Source organism: Phycodurus eques, chromosome 16 (genome assembly GCF_024500275.1).
Source record: "Phycodurus eques isolate BA_2022a chromosome 16, UOR_Pequ_1.1, whole genome shotgun sequence".
Classification (NCBI taxonomy): Eukaryota; Metazoa; Chordata; class Actinopteri; order Syngnathiformes; family Syngnathidae; genus Phycodurus; species Phycodurus eques.
This window is the reverse complement of record NC_084540.1, coordinates 14,327,474-14,350,459: the sequence shown is the minus strand read 5'-3', so window position 1 is coordinate 14,350,459 and position 22,986 is coordinate 14,327,474. Positions and strand designations below refer to the sequence as shown.

Genomic DNA, 22,986 nt, shown 5'->3' with positions numbered 1-22,986 from the left:
GGATAGGCTCCAGCACGCCCGTGACCCTAGTGAGGAGAAGCGGCTCAGAAAATGGATGGATGGATCTTAAAACCAGAGCAACCGGGCAAGATATTTCTTCCTTATTCCATACTTATTATTAGCTTTTCTCAGAGTCTTTTTTGCTTTTTTATTCTTATTCTTAGTCTTATTATTTTTTCTTTTGCAGTGCAGCCGCTGAGAGAGCAATAACGATATTTTCTAAAATTTCAACGTCATACAATGAGATCACTAAATTGATTTTTTTTTAAATCTTCACATTAATATTTTGAAAAATGCACCTTTTCCGCTTACTTTTTACAACTGCATAAGGAATTTTGATAAATGATGCATCACAAAAATATTTGTATCTGTACTAATGTACAGAAATGCAAGTTATACGAATAATAACTACAATATTTTGTATAAAAAATTGTATTTCCAAATAATGGGTCATATCATTGAGCATGTTGACTAATACAGTATTCTTTACACCTTTACTTTAAAAGCCCAAGCTGACAATATACTTCACAAAAGTAGCAACGGAGGGCCACCCCTAACCTCACTGTAACAGCATTGTCAGCAAAATGTCTGCTATTAGTCACTAGAAGAGGTGCCCGACTACTTCAGGAAACAATAGACTTGTTAGAGAAGCAAAAGCCAGAGAATTGTGTAGGATGTTGGAATACACAGAGGATTAAAGCAGGAAGATACTGTCACCCAAGTGGAAATGGATCTATGAAAGATGTGAAATTTGTAGACTATAATACTATGTAAATACATTTCGAGTCAAGGGCCAATTACATTCACGTTTGTACTTGTAAGTGAGCCTCGTAGCCAGTATATTTTTGGGGAAAACCAATTTAGAGTCCCAGAGGAGGAAAAAAGCCAATCAAAAACAACTATTTGGTACATGAGCAGAGGAGCTGAGAAATTTTTACTGAGCTCGTTCTCATTATGTTAACATTTATTGAAAAAGCTACTGCAGCATTTATCCAGCAGAGAAATAAATTCAGCTCAGGTACAGTGAAATGGTTGACCAGTTTAGTCATTTGCATGAGGATCGCAAGTTTCCCCTGCTGGTGCTTTACAATGCAAAAGATGTATGTAACTCTACATACTGTGTGACTTGGCGTTTATTCAAAACAAGAGCACTCAGAAAACCATACCTCTGCCAAGGCATAATTAAACATTTGTCACCTACAGAAAAGACAATAAATAGCCAAAAGTAGATGTTTCAACCTGATCCATATTTTATTCATCAGCATGCAGATAAGCATTTTGACATCCTGAGCTTTTAACCATCCAAACCTACCAAATGTGCGTTATGGTTCAGATCTGGATTAAATGTTTCACATTGCACCTTTTGAGTTTCGCCTTTAATTAAACCTCATTATCAAACAGTGGGTTTGTTTTGAAATGTTTATATTTTTCATTACATCAATGCATGAAGTGTCACCTAAATTTAATGGGAACATCACTGGTGATTTATCAAAATGTTTATACAGTAAGGACATAAACCAACAAACAAAAAGCCCCCAAAAAGCACATCATCACTGGCACAGATAACTAATTGCCTTCCATGAAGTCCATCCCTGTATCCAGTTCCATTTGTGATTTGTGATACATTTGTAGCTTCACCTTACTGTTTCCTAATACAAAGCAAGTGAATGACATGTCCAACTTACCTGGAGGATCTGGCAGCGGTCCGAGGTACAGTCGATGTTCTCGCAGGGTTGGTACATTCCGAGAGTCACGCAGTTGAGCAAGATGACCATGATGCTAATCCTCTCGAACCATGTGTTAACAGGAATGGGGTTAAGGGTGGAGCAGCTTTCACGCAGTGGTACAACACTATATACAACAATTAAAACAAATGATTCAATTTAATATAAAACATTTTTGTCAATGTGACCCCTTATACCTTCCTTTCATTGACAAAAATAAATGGTACCGAACAGTATGGATACAGTCTACCGGTCATAGCAACTTAAAGAGACAGGAGCCTGCTTGATTGTGCAAAGTAAAATAGACAAAACATAAACTATCATGATCTTCCATCTTGTTGTGTATGTTTAGTAGAGGAAGTCATCATTATTCTCCATCATATTTTGTATGTCTGATTTAAAAAGTTATGAAAAAGTTCAGATGAAATCAGATTTGCAAAAAGGAAATAAACAGCTTTGTGATTCAACAGAAGCATGCAACAAGCAAGCAATTGAATACAGAGATGAAGATCATTATTTCGCACACTGTGGGACTGAATGAGTCACAAAATCTAGTTTGTTGGGGGCAATGCAAGTCGTTCCCAAGGCACAGAACACCTATTATGTGTTTGGATGAAAGCTGTAGTGCGTATACTGATTTAATCTAATCGAAAACATAGCCAATGCAGTTCAAGATTTTTGTTGAAGCTTTTGTTTTACGATCATATTTTAACAATGGCTTTGATTTATATCCAGGTAGAGTAGGTCACCTGACAAATGACTATTAATAATAGTAGTTAATAATTAATAATAATTTTCACCCTACATACTACATGTACACAACATGTTGAGTACCACAGCGTTCAAGTTTACCAATCATCCTATCTACCGCGGCACCTTAAACTAAAAATGACAATTGGATTCAAATTGGGCTGGCTATGATCACAGTAGGTGCTGGAGGCCCGACTGAGCAGACTTTGGGCAAAAGACAGACTACACCCTGGACTGGTCATTAAACAATCACATCTATGTGAACAACTACACTGCAAGTCCTTTGTGAAAGCTCAGAATAATTGAGTTATTTCTGCTTGAACAGGCCATCTCCTGATCATGTGTACCCATCTGTGATTTGACAAAGCAATTTCATTACAATAAGGTACAGAATAAGAATATTTCTCTGTCATAGAATGTTAATAAAAAAAACAGATTTTAAGCTCATGCAGTCATTGTTCAACGGATTGTCTCCGGAGAATTTGCATAAGGCGATAAAAAGCATTCACCCAGCATGTGAGTACAACACTTCCGCAACACTACAAGAGAACCTGCCTCAAGTAAATGATTAGAAAATTGAGACTCAGTGGCAATTAAGACTTAACAAAACACAAAAAAAGCAGAGAGTAGCTGGAGACAGACTATAAGTAAAGGTTTTTGCAGAGTGGGTCAGTCCCAAACTGTGTTGACAACAACATGCAAGTTCTTCCGCAAAGAACTCTTTGTAATTATCTTCGGTGACGTCAACGCTCATAGTTAGCAGCAGCACAAGCAAACCTCAACCTCAAACGACTAAACGCCGGTTTGAGGTTCTTCGTCATATTGACCCCAAACATGGCCCACACTCCTCAGGGGGATTGAGACTGCAGGCGGCTGACTCACAACAGGCTGATTCTAGCACACGAGCCGATATCTGCTGATGTCAGCATATCCTCGTGTTGGCAAGGAACTAAACCAGTGTGACACCAGCGCAAAATGACAGAAAGAGACGAGAAAATACTTAATTTGTTGGTGCTTTAGCAGCCCCTGTCTTAAATTATTTTGTGATCGCGCATAACATATTGTTTTCATCTAACCATCACCTCCTCTTTATATAGACAGCGACCTTATAGCCTTACCCTTCCTGTGAGTTCCTGTCATTTTTTATGCCTGCCTTTCTATGTCAATACAGATTCTTATCAGAGACTCCTCTTTCGTCCTATTTTTATTCAATTGTGGTTCTTTCTAAGTGTAGCAAGCACACTGTCTTCCCTTTTGACAAAATATTTCACTCTGTGTTGTGATTTCTTTTTGTGGCCCGTTGTGCATTCAGGTAACCAAAGAGTTTCAATTTTATGCCGGCAACCCTAGGGAGAAAGGCTATTCTAATCATCACAATAATAAAAAGGAAGGCAATGGTGCATGAACCAATTTAGTAGCTGGGTGTCTTTCATTTCTTTTCTCCTTTGAGAAGTGCTTCCACTGGTTGATGCAAAATAACCAGTTTTAAAGTGGAATTTGAATATTGCTGAGACTGTTATGTATGCTTATTGTAACATGGTAGAAAAACACAAGTTTATAAAAAAAATAAAAAATAATCTACATATTTTCACTCAAAATTTCTGCCAAAAAATTATGATAAATTTATTAGCGGCACGGTTAGAGACTGGTTAGAGTGTCTGCCTCACAGTTCTGTGGACCGGGGTTCAATCCCCGGCCTCGCCTGTGTGGAGTTTGCATGTTCTCCCTGTGCCTGCGTGGGTTTTCTCCGGACACTCCGGTTTCCTCCCACATCCCAAAAACAAGCATGGTAGGTTAATTGAAGACTATAAATTGCCCGTAGGTGTGAATGTGAGTGCAAATGGTTGTTTGTTTCTATGTGCCCTGCGATTGGCTGGCAACCAATTCAGTGTGGACCCCGCCTCCAGCCCGAAGGTAGCTGGGATAGGCTCCAGAACTCCCGCGACCCTTGTAAGGATAAGCGGCTCAGAAAATGGATGGATGGATAGATTTCTTTTAAATCCCTCTTAAGAAACGGAACCAGTAGTTTTAGTTTTGATCATTATCCCTTGTTTCCTCTAACTCATAGTTGCTGTTTCGATCATGGGAGTTTGGCAATGTAATATTTTGTAATGTTTTTTTTTTTTACAAATTTTGTTTTTCAGAAAATGTATTTTTTTTTTGTGTCCAGTATGATTAAAATTTTAATTGTACTCATTTTCCATGGTATATTTTAGACCAGCGTTTCCCAAACTTTATTGAGCCAAGGCAGCCATTTTAGTTACTACGGCAAGTTCAACAAAAATGTCACCAAAAGTATGAATACTACTACTAATAAATTGATGATTTCATCTCAATTGACTCACAAATTCACTTAGTGTAAAATCTGGGCCTGTTTAATTGAACACAAAGCTGTTATACTTGCAGGAAGCCAGAATGTATTCTGTTGTATGAATGGCAACAGGTGGAAACTCAGTTTTAATAAATTGTTCTGCCTAACATTACACATCATTGACATAGCTAGATTAACAAATATATATGTGTAATTAGTAAAAAATGTTCAGACAAATTAATTGAAATTGGAAAACTTTCTGCAGCACCCCTGATGAGCTCTCATGGCACAGTAGTGTGCCATGGCATCACTGTTTATTTTATAGCTTTGATAGTGATTTGAAATTAATGCAGCCCTATGGGGGGCACAAGTCAGTGCAAACTGTAGGCCGGTCCCAAGGCCGGATAAATGCAGAGGGTTGCGTCAGGGGGGGCATCCGGCTTAAAACTTTGCCAAACAAATATGAGCGTTTATCCAGAGAATTCCATACCGGATCGGTCGTGGCCCGGGTTAACAACGTCCGCCACCAGTGCCGTCAACCTGCGGGGCGCCGTTGGAAATTCAGCTACTGTGGGTCGAAGTCAAAGAAGAAGAAGAGGTGGAAAGCGGGTTCTTCGGCAGAAAGAGAAGAGGAAAGCACAGAGCCTAGAACTGAATGTGGGGACTTTGAATGTTGGGACTATGACAGGAAAATCTCGGGAGTTGGTTGACATGATGATTAGGAGAAAGGTTGATATATTGTGTGTCCAGGAGACCAGGTGGAAAGGCAGTAAGGCTACAAGTTTAGGGGCAGGGTTTAAATAATTTTACCAAGGTATAGATGGGAAGAGAAATGGAGTCGGGGTTATTTTAAAAGAAGAGTTGGCTAAGAATGTCTTGGAGGTGAAAAGAGTATCAAATCGAGTGATGAGGCTGAAATTTGAAATTGAGGGTGTTATGTGTAATGTGATTAGTGGCTATGCCCCACAGGTAGGATGTGACCTAGAGGTGAAAGAGAAATTTTGGAAGGAGCTAGACGAAGTAGTTCTGAGCATCCCAGACAGAAAGAGAGTCGTAATTGGTGCAGATTGTAATGGACATGTTGGTGAAGGTAATAGGGGTGATGAAGAAGTGATGGGTAAGTACGGCATCGAGGAGTTGATGAATGAGGAAAATGAGAGAGAAGGGAGAGTAGAAGAGGTGGTGGACCAGGAAGTGGCAATGGTTAGTAAGGGGGAAGTTAGAAAGGCATTAAAGAGGAGGAAAAATGGAAAGGCAGTTGGTCCTGATGGCATTCCTGTGGAGGTATGGAAGCATCTAGGAGAGGTGGCTGTGGAGTTTTTGACCAGCTTGTTCAATAGAATTCTAGTGCGTGAGAAGGTGCCTGAAGAATGGAGGAAAAGTGTACTGGCGCCCATTTTTAAGAACAAAGGTGATGTGCAGAGCTGTGGCAACTATAGAGGAATAAAGTTGATGAGCCACACAATGAAGTTATGGGAAAGAGTAGTGGAGGCTAGACTCAGGACAGAAGTGACTATTTGCGAGCAACAGTATGGTTTCATGCTTAGAAAGAGTACCACAGATGCATTATTTGCCTTGAGGATGTTGATGGAAATGTACAGAGAAGGTCAGAAGGAGCTACATTGTGTCTTTGTAGATCTAGAGAAAGCCTATGACAGAGTACCCAGAGAGGAACTGTGGTACTGCATGCGGAAGTCTGGAGTTGGAGAGAAGTATGTTAGAATAATACAGGACATGTACGAGGGCAGCAGAACAGCGGTGAGGTGTGCTGTAGGTGTGACAGACGAATTTAAGGTGGACGTGGGACTGCATCAGGGATCAGCCCAAAGCCCCTTCCTTTTTGCAGTGGTGATGGATAGGCTGACAGATGATGTTAGACTGGTATCCCCGTGGACCATGATGTTTGCAGATGACATTGTGATCTGCAGTGAAAGCAGGGAGCAGCTGGAGGAACAGTTAGAAAGATGGAGGCATGCACTGGAAAGAAGAGGAATGAAGATTAGCCGAAGTAAAACAGAATATATGTGCATGAATGAGTGAGGCTACAGGGAGAATAGATAGCAAGGGTGGAGGACTTTAAAGCACTTTAAATACTTGGGGTCAACCATCCAGAGCAATGGTGAGTGTGGTCAGGAAGTGAAGAAACGGGTCCAAGCAGGTTGGAACTGGTGGAGGAAGGTGTCAGGTGTGTTATGTGACAGAAGAGTCTTTGCTAGGATGAAGGGCAAAGTTTATAAAACAGTGGTGAGGCCAGCCATGATGTACGGATTAGAGACAGTGGCACTGAAGAGACAACAGGAAGCAGAGTTGGAGGTGGCGGAAATGAAGATGTTGAGGTTCGCTCTCTGAGTGACCGGGTTGGATATAATTAGAAATGAGCTCATCAGAGGGACAGCCAAGGTTCGAGACAAAATTAGAGAGAGCAGACTTCAATGGTTTGGACACGTCTAGAGGAGAAATAGTGAGTATATTGGTAGAAGGATAATGAAGATGGAGCTGCCAGGCAAGAGAGCTAGAGGAAGGTTGATGGTTGTCGTGAGGGAAGACATGATGGCAGTTGGTGTTCGAGAGGAGGATGCAGGAGATAGGCTTACATGGAAAAGGATGACGCGCTGTGGCGACCCCTAACGGGACAAGCCGAAAGGAAAAGAAGAAGAAGAAGATCGTGATTCGAAATTACATTTCATAAGCCTTTAATGTGATTCTAAAACCAGCAGACTAAACATCAAAAATACACTAAATACAATCTAAATTAAACACATTTAAAGAACTCAAAGTGTTGACGTTGTGATCTACACTATGTACTGCATAAGTACAAGTTGTTTCAGCGGCTTGCATTTATTCGGCCAATTGTTGTGCGAGAATGGGTCCTCACAGTCACTACATGACAGAGTGAAACAATCCAATGAAAAGTTAAATTGTTTCAATTCAGAAGCAGCAGCGGGCTGAGTGTGGTATGAACTGATTTTCATCTATTATCTACTGTAAGGATGAGGTTTAGGTTTTAGGTGTCCTTTTCAGTCTTATCTATCATCCTCGCCTTTTTTGTCACACGTCGTGACTGATCCAGTAAAACGGAACAAATTGACTCTCTATGAATGCAGGGAATGTCTGCATGCATCTAATCTTGTCTTATAAAATAAGTATACTTTAAGCTTGTCTGCGAGTGTGTGTATGCATTCAAATAGAATCCAATGAAAAAGCCATGTTTGCACCAAGTCAACGGCTATGTATATGTGTGCGTCTGAAGAACAGGATGAGTCATGACTCGAGGAGATTTTGCGTTTGCAATGAGGCTTTTTGTCAGACTGCATTTTTTGCGCGTGTGTTGGGATCAGCCTCATTCCATATGAAATAAAATCTTATTGTGGAGGCATTCTGGCTCACATCCATGTGTCTTCCTCTGCAATTTCACCCTGCTCTCAAACCTTTTTTTTTTTTTAAATCCACTTCACTTACGAATCATTACTCCTTGTACTATTATACCATTCTGAAAATAATAGTTCAAAAAATGAAAATTCCAATTTGATTATTTGAAAACTATCCATTGAACCGAGACCAGAGTATGCTGGCGCGTTTTATCTGGTTCCCATCGGAAAAGTTTCTTTTTAATTTAAAATGGATTACTTTAAAAAGGATCCCTTGCCTTACCATGACCAAAGGTAGGATCTGAGTTGGCTTTCTGCCTGTCGGTGCCTTAAATCCTCGCTTACTTGGACCAGCTGCCTCCTTACTAGCTAGGCAGCTGGCTACCTAGCCATGCTGTGCTGGATAAATTTTCTCCTATTCCATCTCCACGTTTGCCGTCCACCTCGACGATGGGTCCTTTTTGGCTTCGGTTGTGGCGCTGCCATGAATATTCCTCCAGTTCCTCGGGTTTGGTTCATGGACACCTCCTTCTACGGAGATCTTGGCAGAGGGCTATAGCTACAACTGCGCACATGCGCAGAAACTATACGGAGTAAGTCCAAATTGCGTTGGCCATAAACAAAAGCTAAAAATCTTGAAATATTATGTACTTTTTTAAAGTAAATGTGGCATAGCAGCAGTTCCAGCTCTTGTCAGTATGAAGTAAGTAGTATGATTTGGTATGAATGATTTGTGAACCGCCCTTGGATGCTGATTATTACATGTATTAACGTGTGTAGATTGCCACAGATGTGTTTTGCTAGTCAAACTTGGTTGTTTTGACCAACCAATAAGAGGAGAGACAACTGCTGAAAGAAACAATAGCATTACTAATATAGTTTAAGTTATATGGAGCAGCACTCCTGATTCTGAAGGCCCTTGTGCAGTTTAGGTTGAGATGGCAGCACATTTTGTAGATGTTGAAATCTGATGGGACAACAAATCCAACATCCACATAAGGTACTTGAATCATCCATGAATACAATTTCATGCAGCAAATATTAGAATATAGGTTGTACATGGTCATAATCTTTAGACCAGTAGAGAAGGTCTTGTTGGCCCTGACAATTTCGTCACTTGGTCGAAACTATTGATTAGTGGATGCTTTTTACAGAATTTTTAGGCCAGTCTGTGAGAAACCAAAACACAATCCCACTTTCACAGTCATTTGTATGAATTGAACTTGGAGCCTATAGCCTGGTCCAAACATTAAAATGAAAATCTCAGCCCAATTACGACCAATGTGCTGCATTAAAAGGCAGGCAGTTAAGATAAAGCTTGGAACCCACCTCCCTTCATTCATCTACTCAATAGAATGACCCACACCTAATGGTGACAAAAGACTCTTTGGTTCTTAATGTTCTCACCTCAACGCTTTGCAGCATGCCTGTGTGTCAATGGAGCACACACACAAGCGGTGCAACCAGAAAAATAAGTGAACCAGCATCCTTGAGGCCCTACAGCAACCTGTAGTAAACTTAATATTCTTTACCTGTCATCGTGCTTGTCTCAGCAAAACCACCTATTACTGTAACTTTCAGTGAAATCAGTTATTAGAAGGATTTGGACCCACACATTGAAATCCTGATTAATAAATACACTACGCCAAGCAACAGCTACACCATTACCAACTACTACCACCACAATAATAAACATTTTTAAACGGACTTCTGAAAATGTCACTAAAAATGAAGCATTATTATGTCAACAGTGAAGGCGGCTGCACAGTTACAAAAAAAAAGAGACAGCTTGAGGCATCTGAGAGAATTCTTCTCGGAAAGTCTTTGTTTACGCAATTCAAATGCACTATGGTGCGTTTGCTGCATCTCAGACCAGGCTTTAATTCGTGTTGATACATTTTCCAGTGACATTGTTCAAATCGGCTTGGCAGCTCGAGTGGCAAGGCATTTTTTGGAGGTGGCAGCTGTCGCCCCATGGCTGGGTGGATCAGGCTACACCCGACATGCAGCCCTTGAAAGGTTTGAAACAACACAGCAGCATGTATAAAATCACTGGACAGAATATTCACTAGTACCATTGTTAATTGTAATGATAAAACTGCTGATGCTACAGTCAAGCTTCAGTTAATTTTTTTTTTATTGAACCATGATTTAATGTTTTCAGCTACATTTGATACAAAACTATTACTTTCGATTTGCATGCCAAGGAGCCATCAACTTGCAGTCTCATAATGCCTATTTTGTAATACAAGTGATTGTTGTTCTGGTTTGCAGTAGTGTACAACTGCACTGTATCATAATGAGACATGTTTCCAATATTTCCCCCCTGCTCATTTAAATTAAATATGGTGACCAAAATACACACGATATCTCAGTATGATGCAGTGTAGTTTTAGTATGCAGTTCCAGGATAAATGGACAAAATGTGTATTTCAGCTTATGTGCCATATCATTGACCTAACGTTGTTTTTGGTCAATGCATGAACTGCAGTCAGGTGATAAATTAGAAAGTATTTTTATCGCTTCCTGTAAAATAGGCGAAGGCACGCTTTTGTTGTATTGAAAAACACAGAGAGGTGGCATGTTGAGGTTTTCACAGAAAAAAGATACAAAGACAAGCACAAGCAGTGTGCTTCTCAATACAATACAGCCTAAAGAGGTTTTCTTTCGACATTGAGACAACATTAACTGTGTGTGACAATGAAGCGTATGTGTTTGCGTGTCTCTCCACATGTTTTTAGTAATACGCACAATTCTATGTGGGCAGCTATGAACTATACAGACTTGCAATTGTGTCTACATTGGGTACAGATGATTAAATTTTTCAGCCATATCTAAGCATTTGGAAGTCCAGGTTATGTGTGCGTGTGTTGTGTGTGCGTTTGTGTGTTCGTGTGTGTATTTCACTCTCTCTCCTCATATCAGCTCAGCACAGCAGGTGCCTTGCTCCAATACATTGCTGCAGCAAGTGAAGCTGAATGTACTGCAGACACCATGGGAAATAAAAGCCAATACATCTTGTGTTCGTGTGAAAGCATGTGTGTGCGTGTGTGTGTGTGTGTGAAGTGAGGCGAATACACTACTATACCATCAGTGACTGTATGTAGATCAAGAAAGTGTAACATGAGTCAGTGGGATAGCGAGAGTGTTGGAAAGTAATATTAAGTGACAGACCAACAGAGATTAGCATGAGTAAAAAGGAATATTTAATCAAATGGTTTCATAGTATTGAAAAAGGCCTGCATTGGCAAGAAGGTAAGGATAGGAACAGGAAGGCAAATACATTCAGAGTGGAGAATTTGCCGGCTCACTGGATAGAGTACACAAACCATTAGCTTGAATTCGACACGGGGTCAGACAAACTGCACACAGAGGAAGGAGAGTGAAAAGATGAAAACCAACACGCGATGAGAGGGTGATGCTGCTGACATCTGCAGGGACGAGTCTTCTTCTGATGTAATGAGCAACCATCCTCACCAGCCCCTCAAACTCCCAGCAGCCATATGTGTCTCTCTGTCCATACACTACCTCAAGTCAGCTTTACATGGCTTCGGTTAGCAGTTACATACGCTCTCAGAAACCATCATGTTTAGAGGTACGTCTCTGAAACAGAATTTTTTTTTTCTTAACTTGGCAAAACAAATAATTACATATGTATCTTGGATTTGACTGTAGATTGCACCTTGTGAGACAAAAAATAGACTCCTACTGTACCCGCCAATACTCTGACAGTGAACTGCGTTATGTATAAACAGGCTTCTGTGCCTTGATAGTTTGACAGGGGCAGGTGTGTTTTTTCCATTTGTAGCCCAAAAAAACAGCTTCGAAATGCAAACATTTGACAACAGGTCTCAAAATACCAACCTTGAGCTGTTGATTTTTGATGAGTACTTTGCACCCAAAACAACAGTGTCGACATACAGCCCTTGTTGTACTGTAATTGCTGTTCAAGACAATGGGCTTGATTTAATAACAATTTGTGCATGCAAACTTGATTGCTCACCAAACAGATGTGGAAGATGATATACAACCAAAACCGTGTCCCAGAATGGCAAAAACACGATTTTCGATGAGTGTTTTGATTTCCGGATCAATTTGGCTGTCCTGCCCTGCGTGGTGTTTGGGGAGGAGGAAAGGCCCAAAAGAGAGAAATTTCTGCTAGGAGTGTCGCAAGGTCTGTAAATGTACCAAAACCAAGACGACAGGGATCAAAGTGGTGGACGAACTGTTCAGTGCTTCTGAATGATCTTCGGGCTGACTTGGAGCCAGTCACAAGAAGGAGTCATGCCCTACCATCTATGAAAAAGCTCTTTTCAACATTGCATTTCCTCATGCCTAGGTCATTTTAACACTCAGTGACAAGGTGCTGGCCTCCTCCTGAGCAGTTTAAAGTAACTTGGAGCAATCGATTTATTTTCTGTTACTTTGTAATGTTTGCCTTTTCCACTTTCACTTCCACTTCCACTTCCATCATTTCAAACATTATTTTGCGCTTGAGGTGCTTTCTCAAATTTTCCACCATGAGAGCTTCCTAAAGCGTAAAACCATCTTTAAAATGCAGCAGTCTCTTCCACCTTTACACCTGTTGCTAAGAGTACTCAATCCTTTAGAGCAGGGGTGTCAAACTCATTTTTGTCGCGGACCACATCGTACTTATGATTTCTCTTGGAGGGCCGTTATGGCTGTGAACCCATATGAATGTATGATCACCTCATATTATTACATATCCACAAATTGATAGATAACTACTTTTGAAATCAGAAGCCATTCAAAACTGTTTGTTCGACTACAGTATTATTTCAATTATTTTAGAAAGAGGATCGGTAACAAACCAAATGCTTGCAATATCGAAATAATTTTAAAGGTGAAGAAATTTTTTTATTTTGGTATTTATGCAAAAAACATGAAGTGGATGCACATGATTTGGTTTCGCAGGCCACATAAAATTATGTGACAGGTCGAATGTGGCCCCTGGGCCACCAGTTTGACACCTGTGCTTTAGAGTGAGTGAACACATAATTTAACACCCATTTGTTGGGATCTTAGTAAAAGATCATAATCTTGAGATCATATGCAACAGCACGGACAATATGCTAGTGTGAACACGCAATTTAGTGCCTGCTCTCTGGATTCATAGCAAATCAAAGCCCAATGTGTTTGATAACACTCTTTCAGAGTAAATTTACGGCACCGCAAAGTCTCATTACTTGTACATGTCAAGCTTTGAGCCCACAAGAGCAATCCAATGACTTCATAAGCATCACAAATAACCGGCATAGAGTTAAATGCTTGTCAAACCTTGTGTTCCCCTCTAAACACCCCTCATTCATCACCTAGTGGCTTTGGTCTGTACTTTTAAATGCTAATCCATCATGCAATAGCAAGCTAATCCACCTTTCCAGCCTTGGAGGACGTGTGTGCTTATGTATGTGACAATTCCCTGTTGCATTTGAGAACAGATGAGCATAGTTCACGCATACTGTAGCTTATCGCAAAGGAAGAACCTCCGGTCGCAACAAAAAAGTGTGGAATCCAAGCAAGATCTCAAAAATAGATCATATATTAGTAGGAGAGCATGCTTTATTCAAAAGAATTTGAAGATCAACTGGGACACATTATAATGTGTTGGAACTTGTGCCTAACATTACTGCACTACTAACACTACTACACAACTACATATAATTACAATGCAATCATTCACTGAGTGATATGCAAAACATGTTTTGCTATTAAAACAAAAGTAGGGTATTTATTTATTTATTTACTTAATCAAGTCCAGAGAGCTAATAGGGTAACAGTATTGTCACAATGACAAGCATAAAACTTGAAAAAATAGCATAAATAACTTTTTTCACAACTTGCTTTGTAGCATCTGATGAACGTAATGTTTTGATTCTAAAGAAAAATCAACAAATGTTTCCATATTTAAATGACAAAATACAATAGCTAACCTTACGTTAAACTCTACCGGTGCACAAGCTACATGATGATAGCAGACAGCAGAGAGTTATAGATGGGCAAGATGTGGGTGAGTGGTGAACCATGAGGGCTCATCGCTCTCATCTCTTTATCCATATTTCAATAGGGATCTAACAGACTGACATGATCCCATGTTAAAAACAGAGAGAGGGAAGACCAAGGGCTCAGTGGGAGAAGCACACACGAGAGATTTTTGGCTAAGATGGGCAGTAAATTATAAATAAATTATAAATACTTCATTCTGGACTAATTATTGGACCTGAGGTCACTTTTTGCATCTTTTTGAAAAGGTGCAGCTATGTTCTCAAACTGTACAGGTTGAGGGTAAAAAAGCAGTACCGAGAATACTACCAAAGTGACAAACCATTGTAACCCCAAAGGTGCAATTGTAACACCCACCCCCCACTTTCCCCCCAATAGTGTACATTTGAATGACAATCCAAATACTAAGATAGTTTCAGTATGTAATATGTGCATGCAGTGAGTTTCTTCCTTCATCGGTATTTATTTTAAAGTGGGAATTTATCATAGTCTAACACATTTCTTACAGGAACAAACAAGCCCAATCAAGGCCACATTAAAATACGCTTCGAACCTCATCTTGACTTCAGAGCTGTAAGCCCTCAGGACAGCATTACCACAATAGAGCCACATCAGTTGGAGACACTCATATTTGGCTGTCTCTCACCAACATTTCAGTCTATGAAACAGTGCTGCAGTAAAGAGGTACCAAGGGATGCATTTTCACCTTTGGTTTAGAAACACGACACTGGCGGTGTGACAAGTCCCAGAATGCTTATGTTCTCCTAAGAGCCTTTACAATGCCAAACACCACATCCAAAAGTAAAGGCCACTGGCTGAGGGTGACTGACTACTTGCTATATAAGACATCTAAAGACAAAACTCACTAATGAATAGACAATGTGGTGTTTTACATTAGTGTTTTATGGTCTCAATCCATAGTCTCTCTCAATACAGAATAATAATCACATCAAAAACATGGCTTTACTCATAGTAAACTAGATCAGGGATGTTAGTTCAGGAGCCACATTCAATTACAAATACATTTGGAAAATATTCACATTTATTGATTATTATATTGTTGCAAATCTTGTTGCAAATTCTGTGAAAAATCTGAAATTTCTTAGCAAAAATGAGTGCAATTTCAACAATGTTATGAATCAGTGTTTTCATTTATACGTGTGAAATTTACAGATCACAGTGGATCTACAGTATATATTGTGTGCAATATCTTTTATGGAACAACTTTTAAGATCTAGAAATGACTCTAAATTTACATAAATTTCCACATTCATCTAGAAATCTTGACAACCTCAACTGTTTCACCACACCATCAAAACTAAAATGGGAACTTTAATGCAAGATGGTACAGTTAGTTGCCGACCTTGCAAATGTATACCTAAAAATGCATAGAAATGGTGTGCATGTAAATAAACAAACCACAACCCCCCCCCAAAAAGTCAATTCATTCAAGTCCTCAATGTCTTAAAATATTTCAACAGGAGGTGTTAATTTTCACAGAACAGTGTTCTTCACAGTGCAAAGGTGGCAGAGCATTTTATATAAAGTAGGCTTACTTTGCTCCTGAAACTTGGTATCTTTTAGACTTAGCAAGAGCATCAATATCAGGCGTCGAATCCTGAGTAACAGCCAATTTCCGAATGTCATTTAAGTGGTAAGTGGTCATTTAAGAGGTCGTCAGTACGACCTCCAGTGGACTACATTAGCAACAATAGTTACTTTTATTGAAAAATTGCAGTTAATGTGTTCTCTATTCCCACGGACCGTGTTGAACCCCCACATGGGCCGGTTTTGGCCTGCGTGCCATACGTTTGATACCACTGAAATAGATTATCGTGTTTTAATGTGTGACAACCTTGTGACTCAAGAGTTGCAAAGACTCCCAAAGATGAAGTTTGCTCATGTTTGAAAATGCATCAATGAAAAGACCTTTATTGACATCTCTAAAAAATAACGAGCGAGGAAAGGTTTTGAATTTGTTTTGTGAAAACACAAACAGAATATGACAAGGCAGTTTCTCTTCAAATACGCAAGGCCATTTGTTGAAAACAGAAATATTGCTTTGTATATAAATATATGTATTTTATATTGACCTTTGTAGCAACAATTCTCTATTATATTTTCCTCAGTTGGTTCACCCCAGAGAATCTTGATTGCTGCAAGCTCAGAAACAAAACACTCCAGATTCAGTTGTGGTTAAAAGGACATGCTGAACGATTAAGTGCGTTTTACCCTGACCTGCGTATTGTTATTTGTTTGCAAGTTGTCTTTGCTCCTAGCCTTTTGGGCAAACCTTTCAGAGGGTGAGGAAAATAACTCCAGCAGGTCAACACAGCCCATTCCTTCACCCCTTCATGTTTTGTCCTTATCAGACTACTACAATATTAATCCGTGAGTGCTGCAAGACCTAAATGAAGCAAGTGATTCAATAATGCATAGCAGCCTTTTTCTCTATCTCTTCCTTCAAGTTAAACTCAGGCTAAATTAGGACATTGAGATTAAGAGCAAACAGGACTGAATGAATTGACTTTTTAATTTACGGCAAAAGTTTAAGCTTGAATAACTTTGCCATCCTCTCTAATGTATTTGCGGGTGCATATGAGTACTTGGGGTATTTGGCAAGTCCATTATGGACATGTCAACACAGCAAGAGCCAATGTTCCAGTCTTTATTAACCACCCACTGACACAAACTCCCTCCGAAAACACACCTGACTTCAAAAACGTTTTTTATCACACACGCGCAACAGCAAAATGAAGCCAGTAATTTGTCCCCACATCCCCTCTGCTCTTCATTCGTCATGCTTGGTTGAGTTGGCGAGTAGGCCGAGGACGCAGACGAAGCAGAATGACAAGCCACGTCAAGGCCTTAACGAAAGGCTGCTGGCATGACCCCGCAAAAACTGCAGTGTGCTGCATTGCTGGGCGCGTTATTATTTTTAGAGGCGCTTCCTTCTGTCTTCTCATGGGCGACATGGCAACATTTTCCTGAAGAGCCACAGACATACCTTTTTAACATTATATGCCTTATGAATTTCTTCTTGCAACAACATGAGCTCTTGACTAAAGATTTGCATAACTCTCACTTTGCATACCTTCCAACACTTTTTCATTATGATCATTATGAAACGTAGAATGGCCATTGCCAGTGGGCAGCTGTTAAGTCTGAAACAAAGTGGTGAAAAAACGAGAAAGGACACGCATGAGTGGTTGCCAAACATGATCTCATTGATAACATTATGCAACAATATTGGAAATGGCAGTTTCTGACTGTGAGCCTGTGGAACAATACAGTGATGGTGGATGCAAGATGGTTTCGCTCTCACCCTGTTTTTTAATACAATATGTTTTTTGTAAAGTTCACACCCGTCTTCAAAGGACAAATTAAGGCAGTGTTTTTAACATGAGAATCGTACATTTCCAGGACCTGGCAAAAGTGGTCGCATAGTCATAATGAAGTTGTACACTCCAAAAGATGAACAATTTGGAATTCAACCAAGACGCTTTTGCTTTACAAGTCAAACAGAACTTGAAGGTTGAACAGCCATGATACATCATGTAAGGTGGTACAAAGTTTTTGTACAGTGAGGCTGTTCCAAATCAAATTTGACACTGGTCTACTAAAATTGACTTTAGATTCACCGGTGTGTGTTAAATGAAGGACAATGGTGGGAATGGTGGGAATCTTGAAACTCTGAAACTGTACATGCCATAAATGTGCATTCATTACAGCACAGTGGTAACAGTGTTCAAAAGGGAGCTTAAAACAGTCTCTAGAACTGTCTGTTTCCATTATATTTGCACAGGTTCCTGCAGAAATGTTGGTCTTCAAAGGGTAATGGGTGAATCTCGAAACAGTGAAAGAGCAAAACAGCATAAGTATGATCATACATATTAAACAAAAGAGAAGACAGAAGTCATATAGCGATCCGAGGGCTCCTGGACACGAAACAAGTACCTGCAATTTAGCAAATAAAAATATAACTTCCCTTTTCTTTGAAACATTATGGAATGATCATCCATTTATTAATGTCCGACAAGCTATTCATACTTTTTGGAAAGATCTGAAGTTCATAATTTGATATAGACCATTGTTGTTGGCCCAGGTCGAAGCTGACCAACAACATACAGTATGTATGCATGGAAAGGCAACAGTATGTGAGTTATGGGGTATGGGTTAACGCCATGTGTATTGCTTTTTTGTTTGTATTTTTGTGATTTTACTACAAGAGGGCACTCTTGACGACAAAGAGGAAGAGTGTGATGATAACCATAACCCTGGAAATCGAACTTTATACAACACGGGAAAGTGTCAGGATGTTCAGCACACAATATTAATACTATGCAGTGCGAGTGGTAGTGAAATATCAATTATACACGCCATTAATTTTACCAAGCAGATGCTAACATAAATAGCATCGCTCTGCAAACACCTTTGCGTTCCCTCTCCATTATGTATCCATTACAGGTGAATTATAATGATGATCTGGTAGGTGGGGAAAATCACTTTGTAAAATAACTGCTTGAGTCTCACATTCCGACAGCAGCATTTGCAAAAAGCAACACAAAAAAAAAGAAATTAATTGAAGGCAAAAAATGTGTCACCCTGCATTCTTTTTGTTGTTGTTGTTGAACCAGCTAAGGCTATTCTTTATCAATCGCTTCCTCTCTCTGCCTCCCAGCGCCATACTTCCTGGCTGCTCTTGGAGTTAATCCTCCCTTGAGGCAATGTCAGGAGTTTGTGAGGGCACAGCACAGTCAAACTGACAACATGTGTGTTCAGACTCTCAACCACAATCTGAATTTTATTGGTGAATGTTCACACAAAGACACAAAGAAAATAAGACTTCATGGCTAGGTTCAAACGAATTGGAAGTCATTTCATATCTGAAATTAATACAAATTTGCAAATTCCCACATTGTGGGACGAATAAAGGTTATCTTAAACTAGTGAAGATCAGTAAACGATAGCAATTAAATAACAGTAGGTTGTTCATTATTTAGCATCATTGGCATGGTTGTAGCCATGGCAAATTTTTAACTACAGTCCAGGGTGCATAAATAGAGACATAAATGCCCTATCCTGACATGTCAATTCCGTTCATAATGGTGCTGTGTTATCCATTCATTTACATCCATCCATCCATCCATCCATTTTCTGAGCCACTTCTCCTCACTAGGGTCGCGGGCGTGCTGGAGCCTATCCCAGCTATCATCGGGCAGGAGGCGGGGTACACCCTGAACTGGTCAATCGCAGGGCACATAAAAACAAACAACCATTCGCACTCACATTCACACCTATGGGCAATTTATAGTCTCCAATTCATGCATGTTTTTGGGATGTGGGAGGAAACCGGAGTGCCCGGAGAAAACCCACGCAGGCACGGGGAGAACATGCAAACTCCACGCAGGTGGGGCCGGGGATTGAACCCCGGTCCTCAGAACTGTGAGGCTGACGCTCTAACCAGTCGTCCACCGTGCCGCCTCCAGTAAATTTACACAAAAAAAAAAAAAACAAGTGTACTTATCTAGTATTAAGGATGTATTTTTGCAGTGTGGATCATTGTAGAGGTACTGTTACTTTGGATCCCAATAAGTCGCCTTTTGGGGTATATTAGTGTAATTTGTAATGATTCGCTCTTGGTGTCTATTTTTGAGAGTATATAAAAAAAGAGAATAAAGACCACAATGGAATGCAGGCTCGATGAGCTCACTGGTCAAGTGAAGCATTACCAAGGTCAGTTAGTGCAGCTCAAACGGTTTCACTGATATTAATAGGCCCTGACAGAGACTGTTCTCTGTGGGATCACATCTCTGCATGTTGGCAAGCTCAGGTACAGGCAAGCTCAATATGCACAAGCACGCACACACCCACCCACACTCACACACACACACACACACACACACACAACAAACAAACACACTAACAAATTCCCCTCACAACACAGGAGGAGACAAGAGGACACTAGAGCAAATTTGCACAGATTCAAATGTATAAGAATTAAACAAGCAAAATAAAGTTGCCATGCTAGTTTAAACAACAAACATAATTACTTTCTTCTTTCTTCTTTTTTTTTTAGTAATTTGAAACATGAGAATGTAACCATCAATAAAGGTCACAAGATGGTACACGCTACTTTCCACTTTGGGCACCAACATTTCCTAAACAAAATAGCTTCTTTATGTTTTATTATTTTATACTAGAGCAAAATATGTTGCACCCTTAATCCTTGGTCTGCTCACCTGCTTGTCTACAAACAAGTAATGTGTCAAAACGGCTAGTTAGTTTTACAATATGTTTTACAATCAGTTTGCAATCACAAAACAAATTATTAGTTATTGATAGTTTTTGGGTTGGTTGTAATTTGTTTCTCGCAATATTCACTATCATTTGTTTAACTGGGAATATAGCCAACCGGAAACACACGCACACACACAAACACTCTCACTCTCCATCTAAATCCCCTGCCAAGAAACGAAATTGCGCAAAATTGTGTTGTCAGGTTTCATTTGCGAGGGAAACAGTCTTTTTTTTAATCATAGATTAAGATACACAGAAATGTCCCCCAGATGAAAAACCTAGACCACGTGTATGTCAGTAGTTACCATATAAACTTGCTTAATGAAACTTTGGATTCTTGATTGATCTTGGAGAGTGACACAAAACATAAATTCAACTAGAAACCCAAATCTGGTGATATCACACACTCAAGCTCTTTGAAAGTACAGTATGTAAAAAAAAAAATTACATACTATTAAAGCTGTTATGTCTGTACTTCAATTACTGCTTACATTTAACATAAAAGCAAAGTAATATTTTTTGAAGGTTCAAGGTTATTTGGTCGGCGTCCAGTTATCCCTGGTGTTTGTAATATTTAAGTAACAACCAGAATGGCATACAAATCTTTATCAATGTAGAATATTTGCCGTTAAGCCTGTATGCAATGCTGATGCAATGCTAGCTCACAAAATAAAATAAATAAACATTATGTAGGGAGGAGCACAATTCCAGTGTGAACAAACACAAAAATAATCCTAGATAATCAGGGTCTATCGAGTCTAGATACTCTAGATGAGTCTAGATACTCCATTAATCACATTTTTACTTTTAATTTGCAACGCAACAGACACCTCTGCACAAACTTGGACCAACCATCAATGGCGAAAACGATATCTCTAACTGTTGCACATATCAAAGCTAGAAATGACTCCATAACAATCATGCTGTCATATACCCAGCAACTCCGGAGGCTCTGAAGAACGCACTAACCCTCCAAGGCGCCCACATTGGACGACAGGACAAAAACCTGCAAGAAATCACAGAAACCCTCCACTCCCGTTCGCAACATGTCTCCCTCCTTTCCCAACAGATGCAACCCATTCAACCCCCTGTAAGTACTCCTCCCGAGCCCGCAGCCTCCGAGCCACCCCGCTTCCTCATGTCCCTCCGCCCGAGCCCTACTCTGGGGACCTATGTTCATGTAGCCAGTTTATTCTTAATTGCTCACTCGTATTCAATCTCCAATCGTACAGTTATCCTACCGAACGTTCCAAAGTAGCATATGTCACTAATCTCCTCCATGGCAAAACAGCAAAATGGTCCACTTCATTATGGCAAAACTCCTCTCTGGTACTTCATTCATTCGATTCTTTTTCCGCCGAAGTCCGTAAAGTATTTGATCATCCAGTTCAGGGCAAAGAAGCCCCCCGTCGCCTCCTCACGCTCACGCAGGGTGCTAAATCAGCTGCGGAATATTCTATTGAGTTCCGGATATTGGCAGGTGAATGCGGGTGGGACGACGTGGCGCTTGGGGGGATTTTTTCAAATGGCCTCTCCGACCAACTCAAGGATGACCTAGCAGTCTGCCCTCTGATAAACCGCCACCCTCTTCCACGCCCGTTGACCTCTCCCGAGTCCCCGAAGAATATCATGATCTCTCTCCGGTGTGACCTGGTTTCTCTACCCCCTACCGCCCGTATGACTGCGCAATTAATCTGCTGCCAGGGGCCCCTCTTCCTTCCAACCATCTCTACAACCTTTCCCGACCTGAGAAAAAGGCAATGGAGGACTCTCTGGCTTCCGGACTCATACGACCTTCCTCTTCTCCAGTAGGGACCGGCTTCTTTTTTGTTGAAAAGAAAGACACCACTCTTCGCCCATGTATCGACTACCGTGGTCTCAATGACATCACCATCAAAAATAAATCTCCGCTTCCCCTCATCGACCTCTCGTTTGAACCCCTCTGCAATGCCCGGATATTTACCAAGTTGGATCTACGAAACGCCTACCACTTCATCCGTATCCGAGAGGGGGATGAATGGAAAACCACTTTCAACACCCCTCTCAGACACTTCGAATACCAGGTCATGCCGTTTGGATTGACTAATGCCCCCGCTGTCTTCCAGATCTTCATTAACGACGTCGTCCGTGATATGCTGAACCGGTTTGTTTTTGTCTATTTGGATGACATTCTCATTTTCTCCTGCTCCCTTGAAGAACATCACCATCATGTACGCCAAGTCCTCCCACTTCCTGGGCTATGTTATCTCTAAAGGACAACTACAACCCGAACCTGCCAAGATCCAAGCCGTCGTTAAATGGCTCACTCCCACCATTCGCATAGAACTGCAACGTTTCCTTGGATTCGCCAATTTCTTCCGTGGATTCATCCGTAATTAAAGAAAGGTCGCAATTCCCCTCACTAGCCTCATATCCACCAGCTCCCCCTTTCAGTGGACCCTGGTAGCATCCCAAGCATTTAGTCAACTCAAGACCCTGTTCACCAGTGCGCCCATTCTTCGCCACCCCAACC

General features: G+C 40.4%; 1 protein-coding gene across 1 annotated transcript in view; it reads right to left on the bottom strand.

The window, feature by feature from the left end:
- The window catches only part of LOC133414365 (voltage-dependent T-type calcium channel subunit alpha-1I-like), a 149,923-nt gene that overhangs the window by 75,648 nt on the left and 51,289 nt on the right, over positions 1-22,986 (bottom strand). Inside the window, 1 exon segment of the mRNA XM_061699653.1 lies at positions 1,686-1,797. Coding sequence (XP_061555637.1) covers positions 1,686-1,797 — 112 coding nt within the window.